This window comes from Acanthopagrus latus, chromosome 17, assembly GCF_904848185.1.
Source record: "Acanthopagrus latus isolate v.2019 chromosome 17, fAcaLat1.1, whole genome shotgun sequence".
In the NCBI taxonomy this organism is placed as follows: domain Eukaryota; kingdom Metazoa; phylum Chordata; class Actinopteri; order Spariformes; family Sparidae; genus Acanthopagrus; species Acanthopagrus latus.
Genome location: NC_051055.1, coordinates 21,111,297 through 21,128,753, shown reverse-complemented (window position 1 = coordinate 21,128,753; position 17,457 = coordinate 21,111,297). Strand labels below are relative to the sequence as shown.

General features: G+C 47.3%; 1 protein-coding gene across 10 annotated transcripts in view; it reads right to left on the bottom strand.

The window, feature by feature from the left end:
- pou2f2a (POU class 2 homeobox 2a) overlaps window positions 1-17,457 on the bottom strand; it is a 62,678-nt gene that overhangs the window by 28,175 nt on the left and 17,046 nt on the right. For 6 of the 10 annotated variants that reach the window (XM_037074904.1, XM_037074908.1, XM_037074910.1 and 3 more), the window contains exon 2: window positions 12,031-12,656. The exons of 1 other annotated variant lie outside the window; for it this stretch is intronic. In XM_037074904.1, the coding sequence (XP_036930799.1) occupies window positions 12,031-12,130 (100 nt within the window). In that variant the 5' untranslated portion in view covers window positions 12,131-12,656. Of the gene's footprint in view, window positions 1-12,030; window positions 13,065-17,457 lie in introns of those variants that run through there. 3 more of the 10 variants (XM_037074905.1, XM_037074906.1, XM_037074907.1) reach the window with 3 other exon arrangements.

Sequence of the window (17,457 nt, the reverse complement as noted above, 5' to 3'; positions counted from 1 at the left end):
TAAATAATTAGTGGAAGTACTCCAGAGACTACAGCCTAGGTTTCTTAGGCTGTTCACATGTGCAAAGCATAACTATGATACCCAATTATAACCAATGCACTCCCAGCAAAAAAAGAAAACAAAAAAAAATAGTAAAGTAGGAAAAAAGAGGAGGAAGGCAGCAAGTAAAGAAAAGTGTGACAAAGACAGAGAGGGAGGGAGAACGGGACATGAATTACAGGTGTAGAGTTATGCATGCAGGACATCACTGGACCCCTCCTCCAGCCCTTGGGAATGGGCACCTTGGAAACGGTCGCTAAGGGAACAGCGTACAGAGAGAGGGAACGAGGGAGAGAGAGGGGGAGAGAGAGAGAGAGAAAGAGGGGTGGACAGGATGGCTGAAAAAAACAAATTCAAGAGGTATGAGTAGATAGCAGATGAAACACTGAGTCCAACCTTAAAAAGGGGAAGAAAAAAGAAAACTCAAGAAATACGTCCATTCCATAACAAACCAGCATTTACCTTCCTCTAGTCCCATTCCACAAATGGGCCACCTTTGCTCATAAAGGGTGAAAAAGCAAGCTCCATCACAGCTAAAGCCTGCATTGTCCTCCCCCCCAACCATATACTCTGACCTCTCATCCACTCCAGTCATTTAGAGAAGGGAGATTTAGTGCGGCACCGACGCTACGTGATGGTAAAAACCGGCACATGATAGAGAGGAAGAGATGGCCTCGGGTCTCCGGTTTAACACATTGAGAACTATTGATGGAAAAACATGTTGATGGACAAAGAGACGCTGGTATAGTGAAATCCCGGCTGTTAATGTATATGGGTGCTTGGAGGTCATTTTGAACCAAGAAGCTAGGAGCTCGGTAAGTGGATTGAGAAATTGAAGTTAGCACACAACACCCACTTTGGTCTTTTGAGGCGTCGGAGTAATGAACACACACGCCCAAGCCCACGGGAGAGAACCGACGTGCCTTTCTGACCTCGGCAAACTCTCCTCATCCCCGCAGACGACGCAGAGTCCACACTGATGCGCACACACACACACATAACACAGAAATGGCGGCTGAATGGATGCACTTTGCCTACTCCTGCCCTCTCCTTTGATCAGAAAACAAGACATCAGCTGATCAACATCACTGCATACCACATCAAGTAACTGCAGCCGCGATGAAAAAAATATATATATGGATGCACAGAGTTTATGCACATATCCAACACCTATATTCTGCATGCGGCTTATTTGCAGTATCATATACATATCAAAGGCTGAGATTTGGTATGCAATATAGATTCAGTACGTATGCATAATATGTGATCAATATCTTTTGCTGAATAAAACATGACGCTGGCTTTTGACAGGCCGTTTTGAAATGGAGATGCTATGCGAATACAAAGGGCTTCGCTGAGATTGGCCCTGAACCCTCCACATACCGGCAGTTCACATTTAGACGGTCTCACCTGAACTCTCCATAATGCATGAGCTGCCTGAATATATATATCGCTCCCTGCATAGCTCACACACACACACACACACACACACACACACACACACACACACACACACATCCACACACACGATAATGCAGTAGTGTGTGCACGATGACGGGGGCTTACAGCCATGCACTCCTACGCGCACACTCGTGGCAGCTGAACGCAAAACAACCCCAAAGACTCAATGGTGAGAATCTGATACCGTACATGTAGAAATACAGGGGGAACAAGATGCAGCCTATTTTTCCTCTCAGAAAGAAAAGAGAAAAACAAAAGTTTTTTCCGTAATTTAGAAGCAGCGTTTGGCGGTCGTAAATGATCCATTTCCTCCAGCAAAAAAAAAACAAAAACAAAAAACACAACATAACTGTTTTAAAAGCTTTGATTGCGATGAAGCATGTAGTGGCCACACATCCAGTGAAAACTTTGAAAAAAAAAAAAAAAAAGGAAAAAAAAATAAGGATAAAAACACACTGCTTCTCTTCTTTGATCAAGTGGTGTGAGACACACAGGCAGTGCTTAATCAAAACACTGGTAAGCCATCCTGAACTTCTAGGCTTTCAGCCGCAGGAAACGGGGTCAGGGTTGCTGAACAACTCAATGTGAACTGGCCTGGTGTGTGTTTATGTGTGCGGGTCTGCTGTTTGTTTGTGAGAGGGCCGGTGGTGTTCTCGGGCTGCCAATTAATACACATACACACACACACACAGTTTTTTTTGAAAGGTGGGGTCATCTGGAGCGAGGAATGAGGAATAGAAAAAGTTAGAAAAGTTGAAGACGGACCAACAGCCGGTATTACAGCAGGGAGCATGACAGAACAGAGGGGGGCACATTTTGATTTAAATTACATTACATTCTTATAATGGCCGGTAGTAAATATGCATTTACAGGGCAGTATGTCTGTTTTAGAAGACAACTGAATTTACTTAGTGCTTCCATCCCTCTGCCTCTCTGGCCCTGCTGGTCTTTAACCTTGGCCTCTGGTGCTTCTGCCTATCGCAATAAAGTCACCCCTCCTCCTCTTTACCTCTCCTTCTCTCTTTCTCTCACTCCCTCTCCTTTCTTCTCCCTCCTCCTCCTCCTCCTCCTCCTCCTCCTCCTCCTCTCTGTCTCTCTCTGTCCCCCCGGCACCACTGTTGTCCACTGTTCCACTCATTCATAGTAAACACTATTGATTTTCAGCAGGGAAAATAAAAAAAAGGCCATGAATTTTAATGCCCCTATCTGTCCCCTTCTCCATCTCTTCCTATCCCCCCCGCCTCTCCCTTCCCTTCCCTTCAACCCCCCCCTCCTCCTCCACCTCCACCTCCACCCCTTTTTCCTGAGGGGAGGATAAAGAGATGGGGATCGTGTGTGCCTGTGTGTGTGTGTGTGTGTGTGTGTGTGTGCACGCACACCGTATGTGTGAGTGTAAGGTGGTGGTGTACAGGGGAAGGGGGGGTTGCATTTCTCATTTCCCAGCTGTGCCTCTCTCACACAACTGCTGCCCCCTCCTCTTCCTCCTCCTCCTCCTCCTCACCCCCTACACCTCTCCGTTTCCCCATCCTATGCTTCTCTCTCTCCTCCTCCATCCTTCTCCTCGTCCCTCTGTCGCTTCCCCTCTCCTCTTCACACTGGCTTCGACTCCTGGGAGCGGAATCAAAAGGAGCCTCACACACACGCTGATTGTCACACACGGATAGGGGATGTCCCACTTAAACAATCACATGCACACACCGCAAGTGATACAACCACCCCTCGGTCAAGGCCACGCGCGGGCAAAACAAACACATACATATAAATGCCCTGATTTCTACACAACGAGGTGCCATGAGTGACACCGGCCATTCGACGTCAACGCATTTCGGCAGCGTCAAGTATTTAAATTTTCTTTTTTCTTTTCAGTCACTTCCTGCTCTATCCCTTCTCTCTCTCTCTCTCTCTCTCTCTCTCTCTCTCTCTCTCATTCTCATTGCATTTATCTACCTTCGAATGCCCCTTCAACCCCTCCCCGCTTCTTTCTTTCCTCTGACTCCCTTGCCAGGCCTCTCTCTCTCTCTCTCTCTCTCTCTCTCTCCATCTTCTACTCTGTGTATTGATTTTGCTATAAGCGGTGTCCCGTTTGCGACAGGTTAGCACAGACAGACAAAGGCAGACTTCATCAACCAGCGTTAAACACAGGAGCCATGTCCTCAATAATCACTCCATCACACAAAAGACGAAGAGATAGAGAGAGAGAGAGAGAGAGAGAGAGAGAGAGAGAGAGAGAGAGAGAGAGAGGGGAAAGGAGCATGTGGGAAGTATTGATGAAAAAGCGAGGAGAAGAACTGATGGGAATAAAAGGCTTTGGAAGAATTTTTCAAGGTTGTTTTTTTGTTGTCTGTAATTTGGAGGAAGCGTAGGGAAATGGATTTGATAATGGGAGATTCATGCGCACACACATGAACAAACTTGTCTTCTGTCTTGAAATATGTGATTCTGTTCCCCTCCTCCTGGTGCATTTGTTCTTTTTTTCTGATAAACACACTCACACAAGCTTGTTAATGCTTGGCTCTTACACACCATGATGCATATGTTGGAGGGATGTTCAGTGCAACACCGGCTCCAATTAGTATCCTACTCAATTTTTGGTTGGTTCCAAAGGAGGAATTTTCTTCTACTGACCTCATTATAACGGCGAGTGTATGTGGACTTTTCTGGTCTCTTTTTTTTTTTTTTCAAACAGTCTATGTGTGCCTGTGTGTGTGTGTGTGCACATGCCCGCTTGCGTGTGTGCGTTTATCTGTGTGTGTACGCAGACAGTTTTCATCTCCACTTAATCTCCCGCTCCTAATTCAGAGTGTACATTGAGCCGCCTAATAGGATGTGACTGGAGCGCCTGCTGCAGCGCTAGCTAGCTAGCCGCTAATGAGCGGGCCGCCACAGCCGGAGAATCAAAGCGCTTCATCAGCACTCCTAATTACTGTAAACCTCGTTAGCTGGCTGGAGAGCTAACATCTGCTCTTGCTAACAAAGTACATCCAAATATAACACGGACCTGGCCTGGCCAAGTGAGAATCAGAGTCTACGCTGCTACCACACCCAGTGATTTCATTGTTCGAGTCTGTGTTGCAGTCGCACCGTAGCAGAGGAGGTTAGTTGCTATTCAGTTTGGAATGAAAAAAGTCCAAGGTCACTGCTATTTACACTCTTAACGACAATCAATACACATTTTTCCCATTAACTGGGGTTACAGAGGGCTGTTAGAAAGCATGTGTGTGATGTTCAGTGGTACACTGTGGATGCTAATGTTGCCCATCTATGAAGCAGCAGGTGTGTGGACAGCAGGTTTCCATGTCGCTCTGTCTGTTTGCCCGCTCACCCCCTCTCTATCTCTGATCAAAGCACTTCCTTTCAACCCCCCTCGCCACCTTCTGCTGTTCCTCTCTACCTCCTCCACCTCCCCTGGCCTCCACCTCCTCCCCCCATCATAATTTGACTGATGATTACACTTGTCACTCAAGGCAGCATGTGGCCAATTAGGAAGAGGGATGATGGGGAAGGGAGGGCCCAAGCAGGTTCTGATGAAGGGGGTGGGGGGGGCAGGAAATTCGGCTTACAACTTTTCAACGCTCGCTCCACTCAGGTAGCCTTTTTAGCTCTTAGCTGTGGGAGAAACAAATATTCGTTTCTGTTCAATTTTCCTTAAGAGACTCAAGAATCATCCAAGAGCCGCTCTTTCTTCCCCTCTTTCCGACGCTCTGGCCTTGTCTCACACTTTCTTGGCCACTTCAGCGTCTCTCCATGTTCCAGGGTAATCACAGACTCATTTAAAGTCACTTTTGTACACTACCTCTGACTGGTGGTTAAGAGAGCGACCGCAGACTAGGCTTTTATGGGCCTTAATGTGTCCTACAGACACTTTGGCAACCAGGCTGCCGCTGCCAAAGATGCGGGGAGAGGGGAGAGCGAGGGGGAGGGAGCGGGGGAGAGAGGACGGGACATACGAGGCCAACAGCCATGGCGACTTAACCAGGCTGAAAAAAGGGGGAACGAAAGAAGATGAAAGAGGAGGGAGGGAGAGGGACGTGCACGACAAAATGGACAGAACATGGGAGCGTCAAAAGAAAGGGGAGAGAGAGGTCACTTAGTCACTCCTTCGGCGCCCCCCGCTCTGCGCCTCCTCCCTCGTCCCCTTTACAAGCAGACAAAGGGACAGAGGGGTGCAGCCCTTGTACAGAAGAAGGAGGGGTTTACGCCTCCCTCTGTCATCCCCCCCCCTTTCTCTTTGCCCCCTAATATTTACAGACAACCAGTGAATATTGTCAGCATGGTTAGATGTAATTAGCAATTAGCAGCTGTTCTGGAGGTGCATCCATATCTAAAATGTAAATTGAAACAGGAAAAAAAAATCTATAGAAATATGTTCTTCAAGTTTAAAATCAATCATATCTTGAGCATTTTTTTTTCTAATATCCTGGCATTTGCTTTCACAAGCAATGAGAAAACGAGTGGGACCCATGCACTTATAAAAGAAAGGCAGAGTAAGAGAGATTGCACAAGGGAATGAGAGGGAGAAGAGGTGGTGGAGTACAACAGATTAATTTCAGAACACAGCGCTCCTGCCAAGAGAAGGATGGAGAGCAGGAAGGATAGAGGGGATAAAGAAAAGAGAAAATGCCGAGAAGAGAAAGAGAGGAGGGAGATTAAACATGCATTCAACTCTCTCAAAAGGGCTGCGCGGCTTCTGAAGAGTCTCTGTTGTGTAGGTGTAGCTGTGTGTGTGTGTGAGCTGCGTGTGTGTGTCTAAGCACTCCGGAGGGTGCATTTTGCGATGACGTGACATTGCTTATAGCGAGACATGTTCGCCGCCTGTGCCTTGAAACCCCCCGATCGGTGAGCACTCTCATCCGCCCTCGCTCTGAAGGACAGCAGTGGAACCCCAAAGGTTAATAGGACCCCTTCATTATCATAAATCTTATCAGCTAAATGAAATGGAGAGAAGGACCCCTGATTTAGTCGTCCGCTCTTCTGGGCTAAGGGGAGACACCCAATCAAACCTCTGGATTTTATTGGTCTTTTTTATTATCTAAATGTACTGGCACATGAGCGGGGTGCCAGAGGTGACAGCCTGCAGCAATCAACAGCGAAAGAAAAAAAAAAAAAAAAGACAGCGGCTGGCGAAAACACATTGTTGGTGTGTTTATGAGACCGCAGTCATCTCGGCGTGTAAGACGGCCCAGACGTTGCGTGTCTTGCTCCGACTCGGTCCCTCCGACCATGGGAATGTAAAGAGTGTGCCGCAGAGCCTTTCTTTTTCTGAGCTGTTTCTTTGAATAAATCAGGCAATCTTGGGTGAAAAAAGGCACTAAAATCAGCTAATCAAGTGTTCAATATGGTCAGCGGGAGTTCAGAGGCTTGTTTTGACTGCCTAGGCTGATGTGGGTGATTGGCGGCGTGCAGCGAAGCCCACTCCAAGCCTGATCACAGCCAGGCCACCACTGACCGATCGTCCCCCCGCACACACACACACACACACACACACACACACACACACACACACACACACACACACACACAACAGGATGTCCCCCATGCAGAGGTCAAGTATGCTTGAGTTCTCAGTATGTGCATCATCTGTATGTTACTGAAAGAGAGCGAGCGAGAGACAGAGAGAGAGAGAGAGAGAGAGAGAGAGAGAGAGAGAGGCGGCAAGAAAACACAGAAAGAGGTATAAATCAATACCCAGAATGGAGTCAGGTGGTTTGTATGTGTTTATTCCTGCTGATGTGTTGATTAACTGCCCACGCACACAACCGCACATGCACACACACACCCCATCCATCCCTCTCTGTGTGTGTTCGCCAGGTGATAGGTCTGATTAAGTGGCCAGCTCGACCGGCCTCTGATTAGGACTAATGCTGGGCTGTATTTCACTGGACACAAGCGACCAAGTGCACAAAATTATTCCTGTGTGTGTGAGTCTGCGTCCGTGTGTACTCAAGAATACGGGATGCTAATGTAAAGGCTCTTTAGATAAATATGTTTGCATGTTTTCTTGCTCTGTATGCTTCGAGTGTCTTTGTCAGACCATGTATATGGGTAAAGGTCATTGTTTGGCAAAAATGTGCGTGTGTGTTCATGGTTATTAATACGCTAATGGCTGATGAGGATGTACCATATGTGTGTGTGTGTGTGTGTGTGTGTGTGTGTGTGTGTGTGTGTGTGTGTGTGTGTGTGTGTGTCCTGGTGTGTCCCTGTCCCCAGGAGCAACTCAATACCACTCACTGTTGCTAATGAGCTGTGGGGCCTCATCAGCATTAATACTACATTAGTCTCAACACACACACAACAGTACAAGCACACACACACATCCACAAGCTATATATAAATACAACCTACTGGAGCATATGCACACCTGTGCAAATCCATAAAAAGGTAAACAGTTAATAGGATTAAAAGGAAATTTCAAACCTCGCTATAACACACACAGTGTTATTGTTGCACACTTAGAGACGGGATTTGTTTGGATTAATCTAAAACCGTGTAAAAGGTTTAATTCCCAAATGTTGTGTATCGATTTAAAACAGAATATTGTCACTTAAAGTGCATAAGAGCAGTCAATTACATGCTCAGAAATTATGAGATATTGACTTTTTCTGCCAGATGATTTTAGTAATGATTACTTTCAACAAATTTCCTGGAGCTGTTTTTTTTTTTTTTTTTTTTTTCAAAATGCTGCGCTCTTCATTTCATAAAAGCATCAGTCAGACACAAGACGCCACCGCCGCGGCTCCTTTGGGCCCTCGTCGTGTGTTGTGAAACTGTGTCGGGGGGCATCTACGTGCGCCTAACATACGTAAATAGCCGAACCCATTAGCTCCTGAAGCATTCTGCCTGCTGCATTCAGAACCCTCTGGCTGCCTCATATACTGCAATCTAATTCTACTACCACTGGAAGAGGAGAGGAGGGAGAGAGAATTGTATTGTGACAGAGAGCAGGAGGGAGTGGGAGGGAAAGGGAAAAGAAGAGGAGAGAGAGGGCTACAGAGAAGGAGAGAGGTAGCTTAATGCAATAAAGCATGTAGTATTGACATCTTTCTCGTGTCTATTGATTCCCCATTATGTTGCTAACAAACCCAGGTTGACATTTTGTCATTTGCAATCATGTTAACACTGCGACTTGCACGCTCCCCTCCACAAACCGATCTATACCCACACACACTAGTTTGCACGTGTGCTCACGCCCGTGCACACATGCACACACACTCCGTTTGCTCTTCCTGTAAGCACATGCATGGCCTCACATCATATTCGTGGAGGAACATGTGCCAAAGCCCCATAAACATGTAGAAATGTCTTAAAAGTACACAGGAAAAATGGACACAGAAGTGTAGATGTGGTGATTAATGGATAAAGACCAAACAATTTTATTGGAAAACACTGTTTGATTGGCCTCACGTGATCAGGAAAAGTTATGAGGAAGACAAATATCGATAAATGTATGCTCAATCTCACTCTGTCTTCAATTCAGAGACAGAAATAAAGACAAAAATCTGAGGTGTGTGTGTCTATCTGTGTGAGAGTTAGACAGTATATGGAAGGAGATGGTGGTTAATGATGTGTGACACAAGGTGCATAGCTGAGATGAACTGAATCTAGGTGTTTGTGTAAGTGTGTGTGTGAGAAAGAGAGACAGAGAGAGAAAAAAGCAGTCTCCAGTCCCCTTGATGTCCCATCATATAATATCATATCAAGCCCTGCGCTGTGTGGGAAACCTGCGGTTTCTCCTCTATGTCCCATTAAACTTTCATACACCAGTTAATGCTGATGGCTCCACAAACCACTTTACTACACATACACACACATAGTTCACATAGCAGTGGCCCTGACCTGTACCTTCACAGACACAATGCCATTAAAAATAGAACAAAACCTGGATCTGTTAGAGCAGCTCGCTATCCAGGTGGAAAACGGTCTAACGTGCTCGTTTTATGCTATACGATGGTCCGTCTGTTTCATGACCGTGTGTGTGTGTGAGCCCCCACAGGGGCTGTGCATGAGTGCTTGAGGCCTGTTGTAACATGAAAGAGAATGAAAACACAAGGGGCAGAGAGGGGTCAGGTGTGGCTGAGTCAAACACGCCCGCTCCAACCTCTGACCCCATACAGAGCTCCAACTCAAAGGAGTCAAGGAGCTCCGACCACCAGTCAAAAAGAGAGGACTTAACAGACAACTTGAGTCAAGAGCTCTACAACTCCCACAAGATCCTGTGTGTGTGTGTATGTGTGTATGCGTGTATGTGTGTGTGTGTGTGTGTGTGTGTGTGTGTGTGTGTTGGGTGGGGGCATTTAAATGTTCTTCGTGAGAGGACAGATTAAAGATCAAGGGCACAACAAGTGCACCTATGTGGTGTGTCGACTCCTCTGCGGGTAGAAAAAAAACTTTCACGTGATGCCGCCACCAGTTCCTGAAGAAAGAACGGCACCGTCCTGTTTCCGTCCTGTGACGCTGAGCTGACCTCGCACCCTTTAAGCGGCAAACCCACTGAGTTTGAAAAGGACAGCACCTTGTACCGTGTTATCAAAATGGACTAAAATCAGCATAGCATTGTAAATCACTGTTATCCCACCATCTAAGGGATCCAGCAGCCTGTGTACACATCCCATCAGTTAGCCTGCTTATTCAGATGCCGGCCCTGGCCCGGGACGCTGCAACATAATGGCTCATCCGAGGTTTACTCTCACCTCTCAAGCTCAAACTGGGTTTTCCTCTCCCCCCTCGTTTTTCACTCTGTCATCTACTCTTACTTTCACCCTCTTCTCTCTCTCTCTCTCTCTCTCTCTCTCTCTCTCTCCCGCTCTCTCTTTCCACATTTTTTTTTTTATCTCATTTTGACATTCGCCATTTTTCAACGTGCGGAGCGCGAAAACTCCTCCTCCCCGGGTCCCTGCTCCTTCCCCTCGTCCTCCCTCCAAACCCCTCTCCCCTCTTCTGTGCGTATATCTCTAGAGATATGGAGGGTAACAGGTCCCGCTCATCCCTCTACACCCGTATTCTCTCCCCCTCCGTCACCTACCCCTTCACTGTCGCATGCTGACTGAGTATGTGGAGTAAGGGTGAAGCCTGGCATCTATGGAATCAAATGGGCTTGAACTGATCTGGAAATGAGAGGGGAGCTGTGCACTGGAGGGTGTGTGTGTGTGTGTGTGTGTGTGTGTATGCCTGGCCCTTTAAGAGCCCATCCACCGGCTAAGGTGCACACCAGCCACATTTACGCACCATTACGTCCTGATACGCAAGTTGCTGTATGTATATGCATTAGTGAATAACTTCAATACTGAAAAGCCCGTTGACCCCTTATGGGTACACTCCCTCGCTCGCCTATGCGCTGCAGTCCTTCAGTGCGCACACAGAGGACAGAAAACACATTAGAGCCAGAGCATCCGTCCCTCTCCAAAGATGCAGAGGGGGGATCGGGCTGAGCAGCTGTTGCATGTCTGAGAAAACAGTCGAAGCTGGACTGAGCTGGAGCTCTCTCACAGCGACACTCAGTTACACACTGAAGCCAGGCTGGCTGCTCCCACCATGCGTCCTTTTATTCCGCTTCAGCGCAGATGAAACGCAGACGGCGCCCCAGCCGGCACCCTCCCCCTCCCTGACTCCACACTCCCTCCGCTCCTCCGCTTTCAACCGTGCAGCGGCCGAGCAGCAACGGGACAGAGAGATGTAGTCACTGGCAGTCTATATCCAGTGGTGTTTACAAAGAGGCGAGCCTTGTTCCCCTAAGCGGCAAAAGCACATCATCGCCGCGGCGAGCCGGAGCTGTTCGTCAGGCTCAAATCCGAATCACCGGCAAATCATCTACATGAACAAAACACAATCGCAAAGCAGCGTGAAATAAAAACCGAGAGAATAACGCCGTTTCCCCTCTCTCCACTCTCGTACGTTCGTACTCCTCCGTGCACCTACTCTCTCCTTCTATCTCCCCCTCTCCCTGCTTCCACCGGCCCAGGAATCGATCTCCGCAGGATCGATAAGTTGGCATGAATATTCCCTGCCTGCCGAGAGTCTAGTTGGGGAGAGACGGAGGCTGAGGCTCAGGCGCAGGCAGTGGAGGAGAGGGGAAGGATGGGGACGGAGACAGGGAAGAAAAGCACACGGAGAAAGGAAACACATAGGCGGAGTGGAGACGAGGCAACACACGGGTGGATCAGTGGCGCATCGCTCCACAGAACGGACAGCAAAAAAAACCAAACAAACAAACAAACAAACGGGACATTTTACGCATTTAATTCACAATCAGTCTGGACTCTCCGGCGCGCACTGGGAAGCTTCTTTTGAATCGAGCAACCGCCCCGCGGTTGTAAGGGACTCTGTTAAAGCCTCCAGAAGGAGCCGGAGGAGTGCGTGTGCGTGTCCAAGTGGGTGTGTGCGCCGACAGCTCTCCCCGCTGCAAGCGCATCGGCACCGAGCAAAGGCGGGGCGGGTCTGCATGGCCGAGCCCGAGTCTGACCGACATGGAGGATGTGTAGCAGGGAGAAGAGAGAGAGAGGAAAGGAGGAAAAAAAAAAAAAAAAGATGTCTTACCGGAGTTGGAGCGGAGAGCCAGAGGGGACTTGAGACGCCAGGCGTTGAGGTCAGGGGCAGTTCTCTGAAACACGAACGGCACCGGCAAGGGAACAAACATGATCTTCCTCCGGCTTCTTGTTTTGATGCAAATAATGTGACAGAAGTAGCACTGCTATCAGCTCTGTCCTCTTCTGGAGCTTCTGTGCGTCTTCGTCCGCTTCTCTGGTAGACAGCTTTCGGGGGGATATTTGGTATGGAGAGCTGTGTGTACACATGTAGCCCGGCTACGCACTTTTCTCTTTTCTTTTCCTTTTTTTTATTTACATGTGAGGCTTCAGTTTTGGTGTAAACGTGCATAGAAACATATACGCCGGATGGTCCCCTTGAGTGCGGTCCAGACTAACACACAGACGGATAGACGGGGAGAGACCGGAGCTCACTTCTAACCGGCTACAGGAAAAGAAGGAAAAAAAAAAGTTGTGTTACAATTACAGGCCTATTGTAGTAGTTCGGTAATAAAAGGCTGCGTGTCACCTGTCTGTCGTTGCACCTGCGTCTCTCTGCTAAAGCGTTCTCCTTGAGTAAACATAAAAAAGAGGCCCGGGAGCTTATTCTGTCCTCTCGCTCCTCACCAGCAGTGTTTCCTATAGGTGTGAAAAGGCATGAGAACAGTCGCTAGCCCGCTCCCGTGTAGCATCACCGGCCGGGCTGTAGCTTTGGTATTCGCTTTGCAAATTCTTTTTTTTAAAAACAGCACAGTAAATAATGATAGTACATAGAAACGAGACGAGACTGTGTAAAAAAAAGGCCAGCGGAGTTATTTTTCCTCTCTCTATATAAAGTCTTATTTGGATTTCTGTAGTATTTGGTTTGATCTATTGTATTTGGTCTCTAGCTGCACGCGCTCCCTCTCCTCTCTCCTTTTTGCATGAAGGCTACATATAGATACAAGACATTCATCCGCTCGCGCGAGGGCAGCGGATCGGCGTCACGAGCGCATTTAAAAACAGCTTCATTAAAGGCTATCATCAACAGATAAATAATAAACAAGTGGCGGAAGAAGAAGAAGAAGAAGGAAAGGTGGTGGTGTGGGGGGGGCGGGGGGTAAAGGCTACACAGGACGCACATACACACACGCACGCACGCACGCAAACACACTCACACAAACACGATGCGCGCGCGTGGCCCTGACGCTCCTCCTCCCTCGCGCTTCTGTCACAAGGCAGTAATTAAAACGCAATCAATCGATCGATAAATAAATAAATAAATAAATAGATAAATAAACAAACACGGCGGGTAAATAAATAATAATTTAAGACAAAAAAACACTTCAAACAACGGGAATAAGAATCTAAAAAAAAAAAAAGCCGTAGAGAATCCGGTTATGCTTTCCCGTTTTTTTTTTCGCTTTGTTTTTTTTTTTTTTTTATCGGAACACTTGCCTATCTCCGTCCATCCGTCTGTGTGTCTCTGTTTTGTCTGTCTGTGTGTCCCCCGTTATTATTTGGGAACCCCAATAGCTCATTCGACCCGGCTCCCTCCAGGATTGTAGCGATCTGCCACTAGGCTGGCCGCAACATTGAGGCGAGAGAGGACCCGCTACTACTCACACATCACCACCCCACCCCCGCACCTCCCTCCCTCTCCCTCTCCCGCTCCCTCCCCTCCCCTCCCTGCCTCCCTCCCCCCCCGCCTTCCCTCCCCCCTCTCCTCTCCTCTCCCCTCCCCTCCATCTCCCTCGTTTTCACTACCGCTGCAAAAGGTATCCTGTATTGATTTCTGGATTTTTTTCCCCCCCCTCTTAATAATACCGGCTATAATGATGCCGATGGTGATCAGTGCATTACGACCCGGCCTGCTTGGGAAGTGATGAAGACCCCGAAAAGAGGGGATCCGTGGACACCTATAGGTGCTTAGCGCTAATACCAGCATGCACGCAATTAAGTTATCTCATCACTGCTGCTTTTAATAAGCCCCCCTGAGCGCGGGAGGGTGCATCATTATAGGCTGCGCGGATATAAGAGGACGAGAGGGACCGCTGCTGTTCCGAGCATGAGAGATGTTTAAGAGAAATAAAAGTCCATTTTGGTGAAAATTGCATGAAACAATAAAGACTAATAATACACGAAATGCACGACAGAGCCAAAGGTGTCACAGGGGAGAGGTGATCTTCACCTCCCTCTCCCTCCTCTCCTCCTCTCCTCCTCTCCTGGATCCTGTGTCCTCCGTCCCGGCCACGCATGCCGGCCTGCCCCAGCATGCCTCCCTTTCCTCTCCTCCGACATGTTACACGCTGTCAATTACAGGCCAGCATCAGTCAACGCCGACCGCTTACACACCAGATTATTGTCGATATAGATTTTTAAATAGAAAAATCTATACCCTAAACATCGCAGTCAATACGGGCAAATCGATAGGAATGAGCGAGCTCCCTGCTCTCCTGTTGGGCCCTGGGAGCCCCATCACCCCGCAGGAGTGTTTATACCTGCTCACTTAAGTGCTGCGGCTGATCATGAGGCCTGTTTTCGTGGAGATTTGCTCACGAAATAAAATGATTTCTCCATCACCACCACTACCACCATTAGTCCTGTCATTTGATCAGTCATCAACAGACAGCCATGTTGTCAAGAAATGTGTGCCGCACACTAAACTGGCATATTCTTAATTATGAAAAATGTGTCATCCTCTGGAGTAGACAACCAGGTTTTATTGTCCTTCTCCCTCCGCTTCACCTATGACAGATGACATCCGCAGGTCCAATGAGGGTAGAGGAGGAGGAGGAGGAGGAGGAGGAGGAGGAGAAGAGGAGCGAAAGGAGAGGAAGGGAGCTGATAGAAGGGAGTAAATGAGAGGGAAGGGAGGTGAGGCAGGAGGAGGAGGAGAGGAGAAAGAAGGAGGGAAGGGAGAAGTGACTAGTTGTCCTTCAAAGACCCCCTTCTCTCCACAGAGGGAGCCATGCGCGCCCCCTTTCCCTCCTCCCTACACTCCTTCCAGACAAAAGCAATTATTTCTTGTAGAATGTAGTGTGGTTGTGCGCGTCTGTGGAAGAGAGGAATGGAGGGAGGGTGTGTGAGATTGAAGGAGGGGAAAATAAGATGGTGTTGGAGGGGTAGAGGAGGACGGGGAGGTGAGGAGGAGGAGGGATGCTAACACCTACAGCATCCACCCCTACGTCCTCCGCGCACTCCTCTGACCAAACTCCTCTGTTTTTTCCTGCCTCTGACACAGAGAACCATCAGCCGGGCATTCACACGTGTAAAGAGACACCATCGACACACCTGCGCACGGGTTTCAGATGAATTCGCAAACAGCACATGCTAAAACTTTTCAGAAAACAAACTCCAAGTCTTCGCCTGACTGGCTTCTTTTCTTCTTATACAGGCTGACAAGTAAAAAACACGCAGCATACAGAGGCTGAGATATCTGAAGATGACACCCGTCTATCTCATCTCTGAGTCTGTCCATCTGTCTGCTTGTCCGTCCGTCTAGGCTCGACCACCTAAATTCAGTGGACTGCCCCCCCCCCCCAGCGTGCTTCTTGTTTGGTGCCTATAGGGCCCCTGCAGCGACTCGGTCCCTACAGTTTTGCTCCCCAGGGATCCCAGAGAGACCCATGGGCCCTGAGAAGGGAGAGGGAGAGAGAGGGGAGGACAGAGAGAGAGGAGAGAGAGGGCGCTCCCCTGGGGGGGCCGCTCCAGCCAATAACCCCTGCTGGACGGCTCTCATCGGGGCCCCACACGGTCTTGATTGTCCACCTCCCTCCCCATCAAGCCTCCCAATCCATACAGAGATATATAGCTGGTTCCATTGTTTTCTAGGCTGTATCTTCCCCCTGCTGTATTGAAAAATGCTCTTCCAAAATTGTCTCTCTCCCTCTCTCTCTCCTTACCTGTATTTTTTTTCCAGATAGAGAAATACTGTAATGGATGTAATATTGGATAGTGGATACTAGCAGGAAAGGCCAGTGATTAGGGATGATTATTGTGTATTCGATGTCCAATCTCTACTTTTGATCATCCAAGCAATTAAGAAATATCTTTCTGTATATATATAATATATAATAATATAATATATATATATATATAATATATTTCTGCCATCTCTAAATTTGTACTCTACACAAGAATGTCCGTACAGTTTCTACACAAATAACAAAATGAATATGACTTTTACTTAGAGTATGACACGTTGAATAGCACTTTCAACGTTATGTCTATGCTGTGCTTTTGTAATTTATCGCTACTTTTACTTAATATCATAAACCTTTTGAAAAGCTGTCGAAGTGTCTTCTGCAAATTTTTAGTGTAAAAATTCTATATTTATGAATCTTCTCTTCACATCTGTTGTTGTTAATGCCCAAAATGAAATGTAGCAGCTAAATTAAAAAGTCAATCCAATCCTGCAACCTATCTTTGCTTTTCTTTGTATGATTTGCAGAGTGGAACAATTATTAATGACTTATTCATCATGATTTATACAGTTTTTTTAGCCTGACAATTGTTATCCAGTAATGATCAGATGCACTCACACACTTATGTGACACTTTAGGTCAAAAGAAATACGAGAGGTAATGTTAGTTTAGTTGTTAAAAATACTTTATTTTGCAGATGGAGGTTTGAGGACTTGATTTTTTTTTTCTCTCTCTCAAACAAATTTATTCATAGAAAACAATTTGTTCAATTCTTCAACACAACATGTTTCCCATGTCATGTGCTGTAGGTCAAGATGTGGCATGAAATATTTATCCAATCAGAAAGAGCCAGAAGTATCCTTAGGCTATACATTAGTCATAACACAGGCCATGCATTAGTCATATAGTTTATTGCACTCTTGGTAATTGCCTGTTATTCATTTTTTGAGTGATTGATTTGACTGGTTGCAAACACAGAGTTTGAATATTGAACAAAATTATTTTTTATTGTAAATGATGCAGAAAAAGATCCGGCAGCTTCTAACTGAGAAATGACTCTGCCTCCATGAGACGGCGATTATCTGGCAGACCGTGTGTGTGTGTGTGTGTGCGCGCGCGCGCTTGTGCGGTTGTTTCGTGTGCTCCTTCCTCTATGTGCGCGCATTGTGTGTGTGTGTGACCCAGCTCATCCGTGGGTGTTCGCATCCATGTCATGGTCGTAGTTAAATGGTGATGTCATGTTGACAAACGAGCTGGTTGAATTAAATTCTCACTCATCAATAATGGCGTCGGTCGGGAATCAATAGCAGGCAACAGTGGCGTTACTGGCTCTGTCAGCGGCCTAACAAGGCCCTATTAGAATGGACAACGCTCTCTCACTGTCGCCCCGTCCTGTCTCAACCCAGCAGCGCGCAGGGCCAACGCACTCTTCTCATATCCTCTCTGCACACACACACACCAATAACAGGCAGCAAAATGCAATATTCACATAAAGCCATGCTCTGACATGATGTATAGATTTGTCAAGATAATAT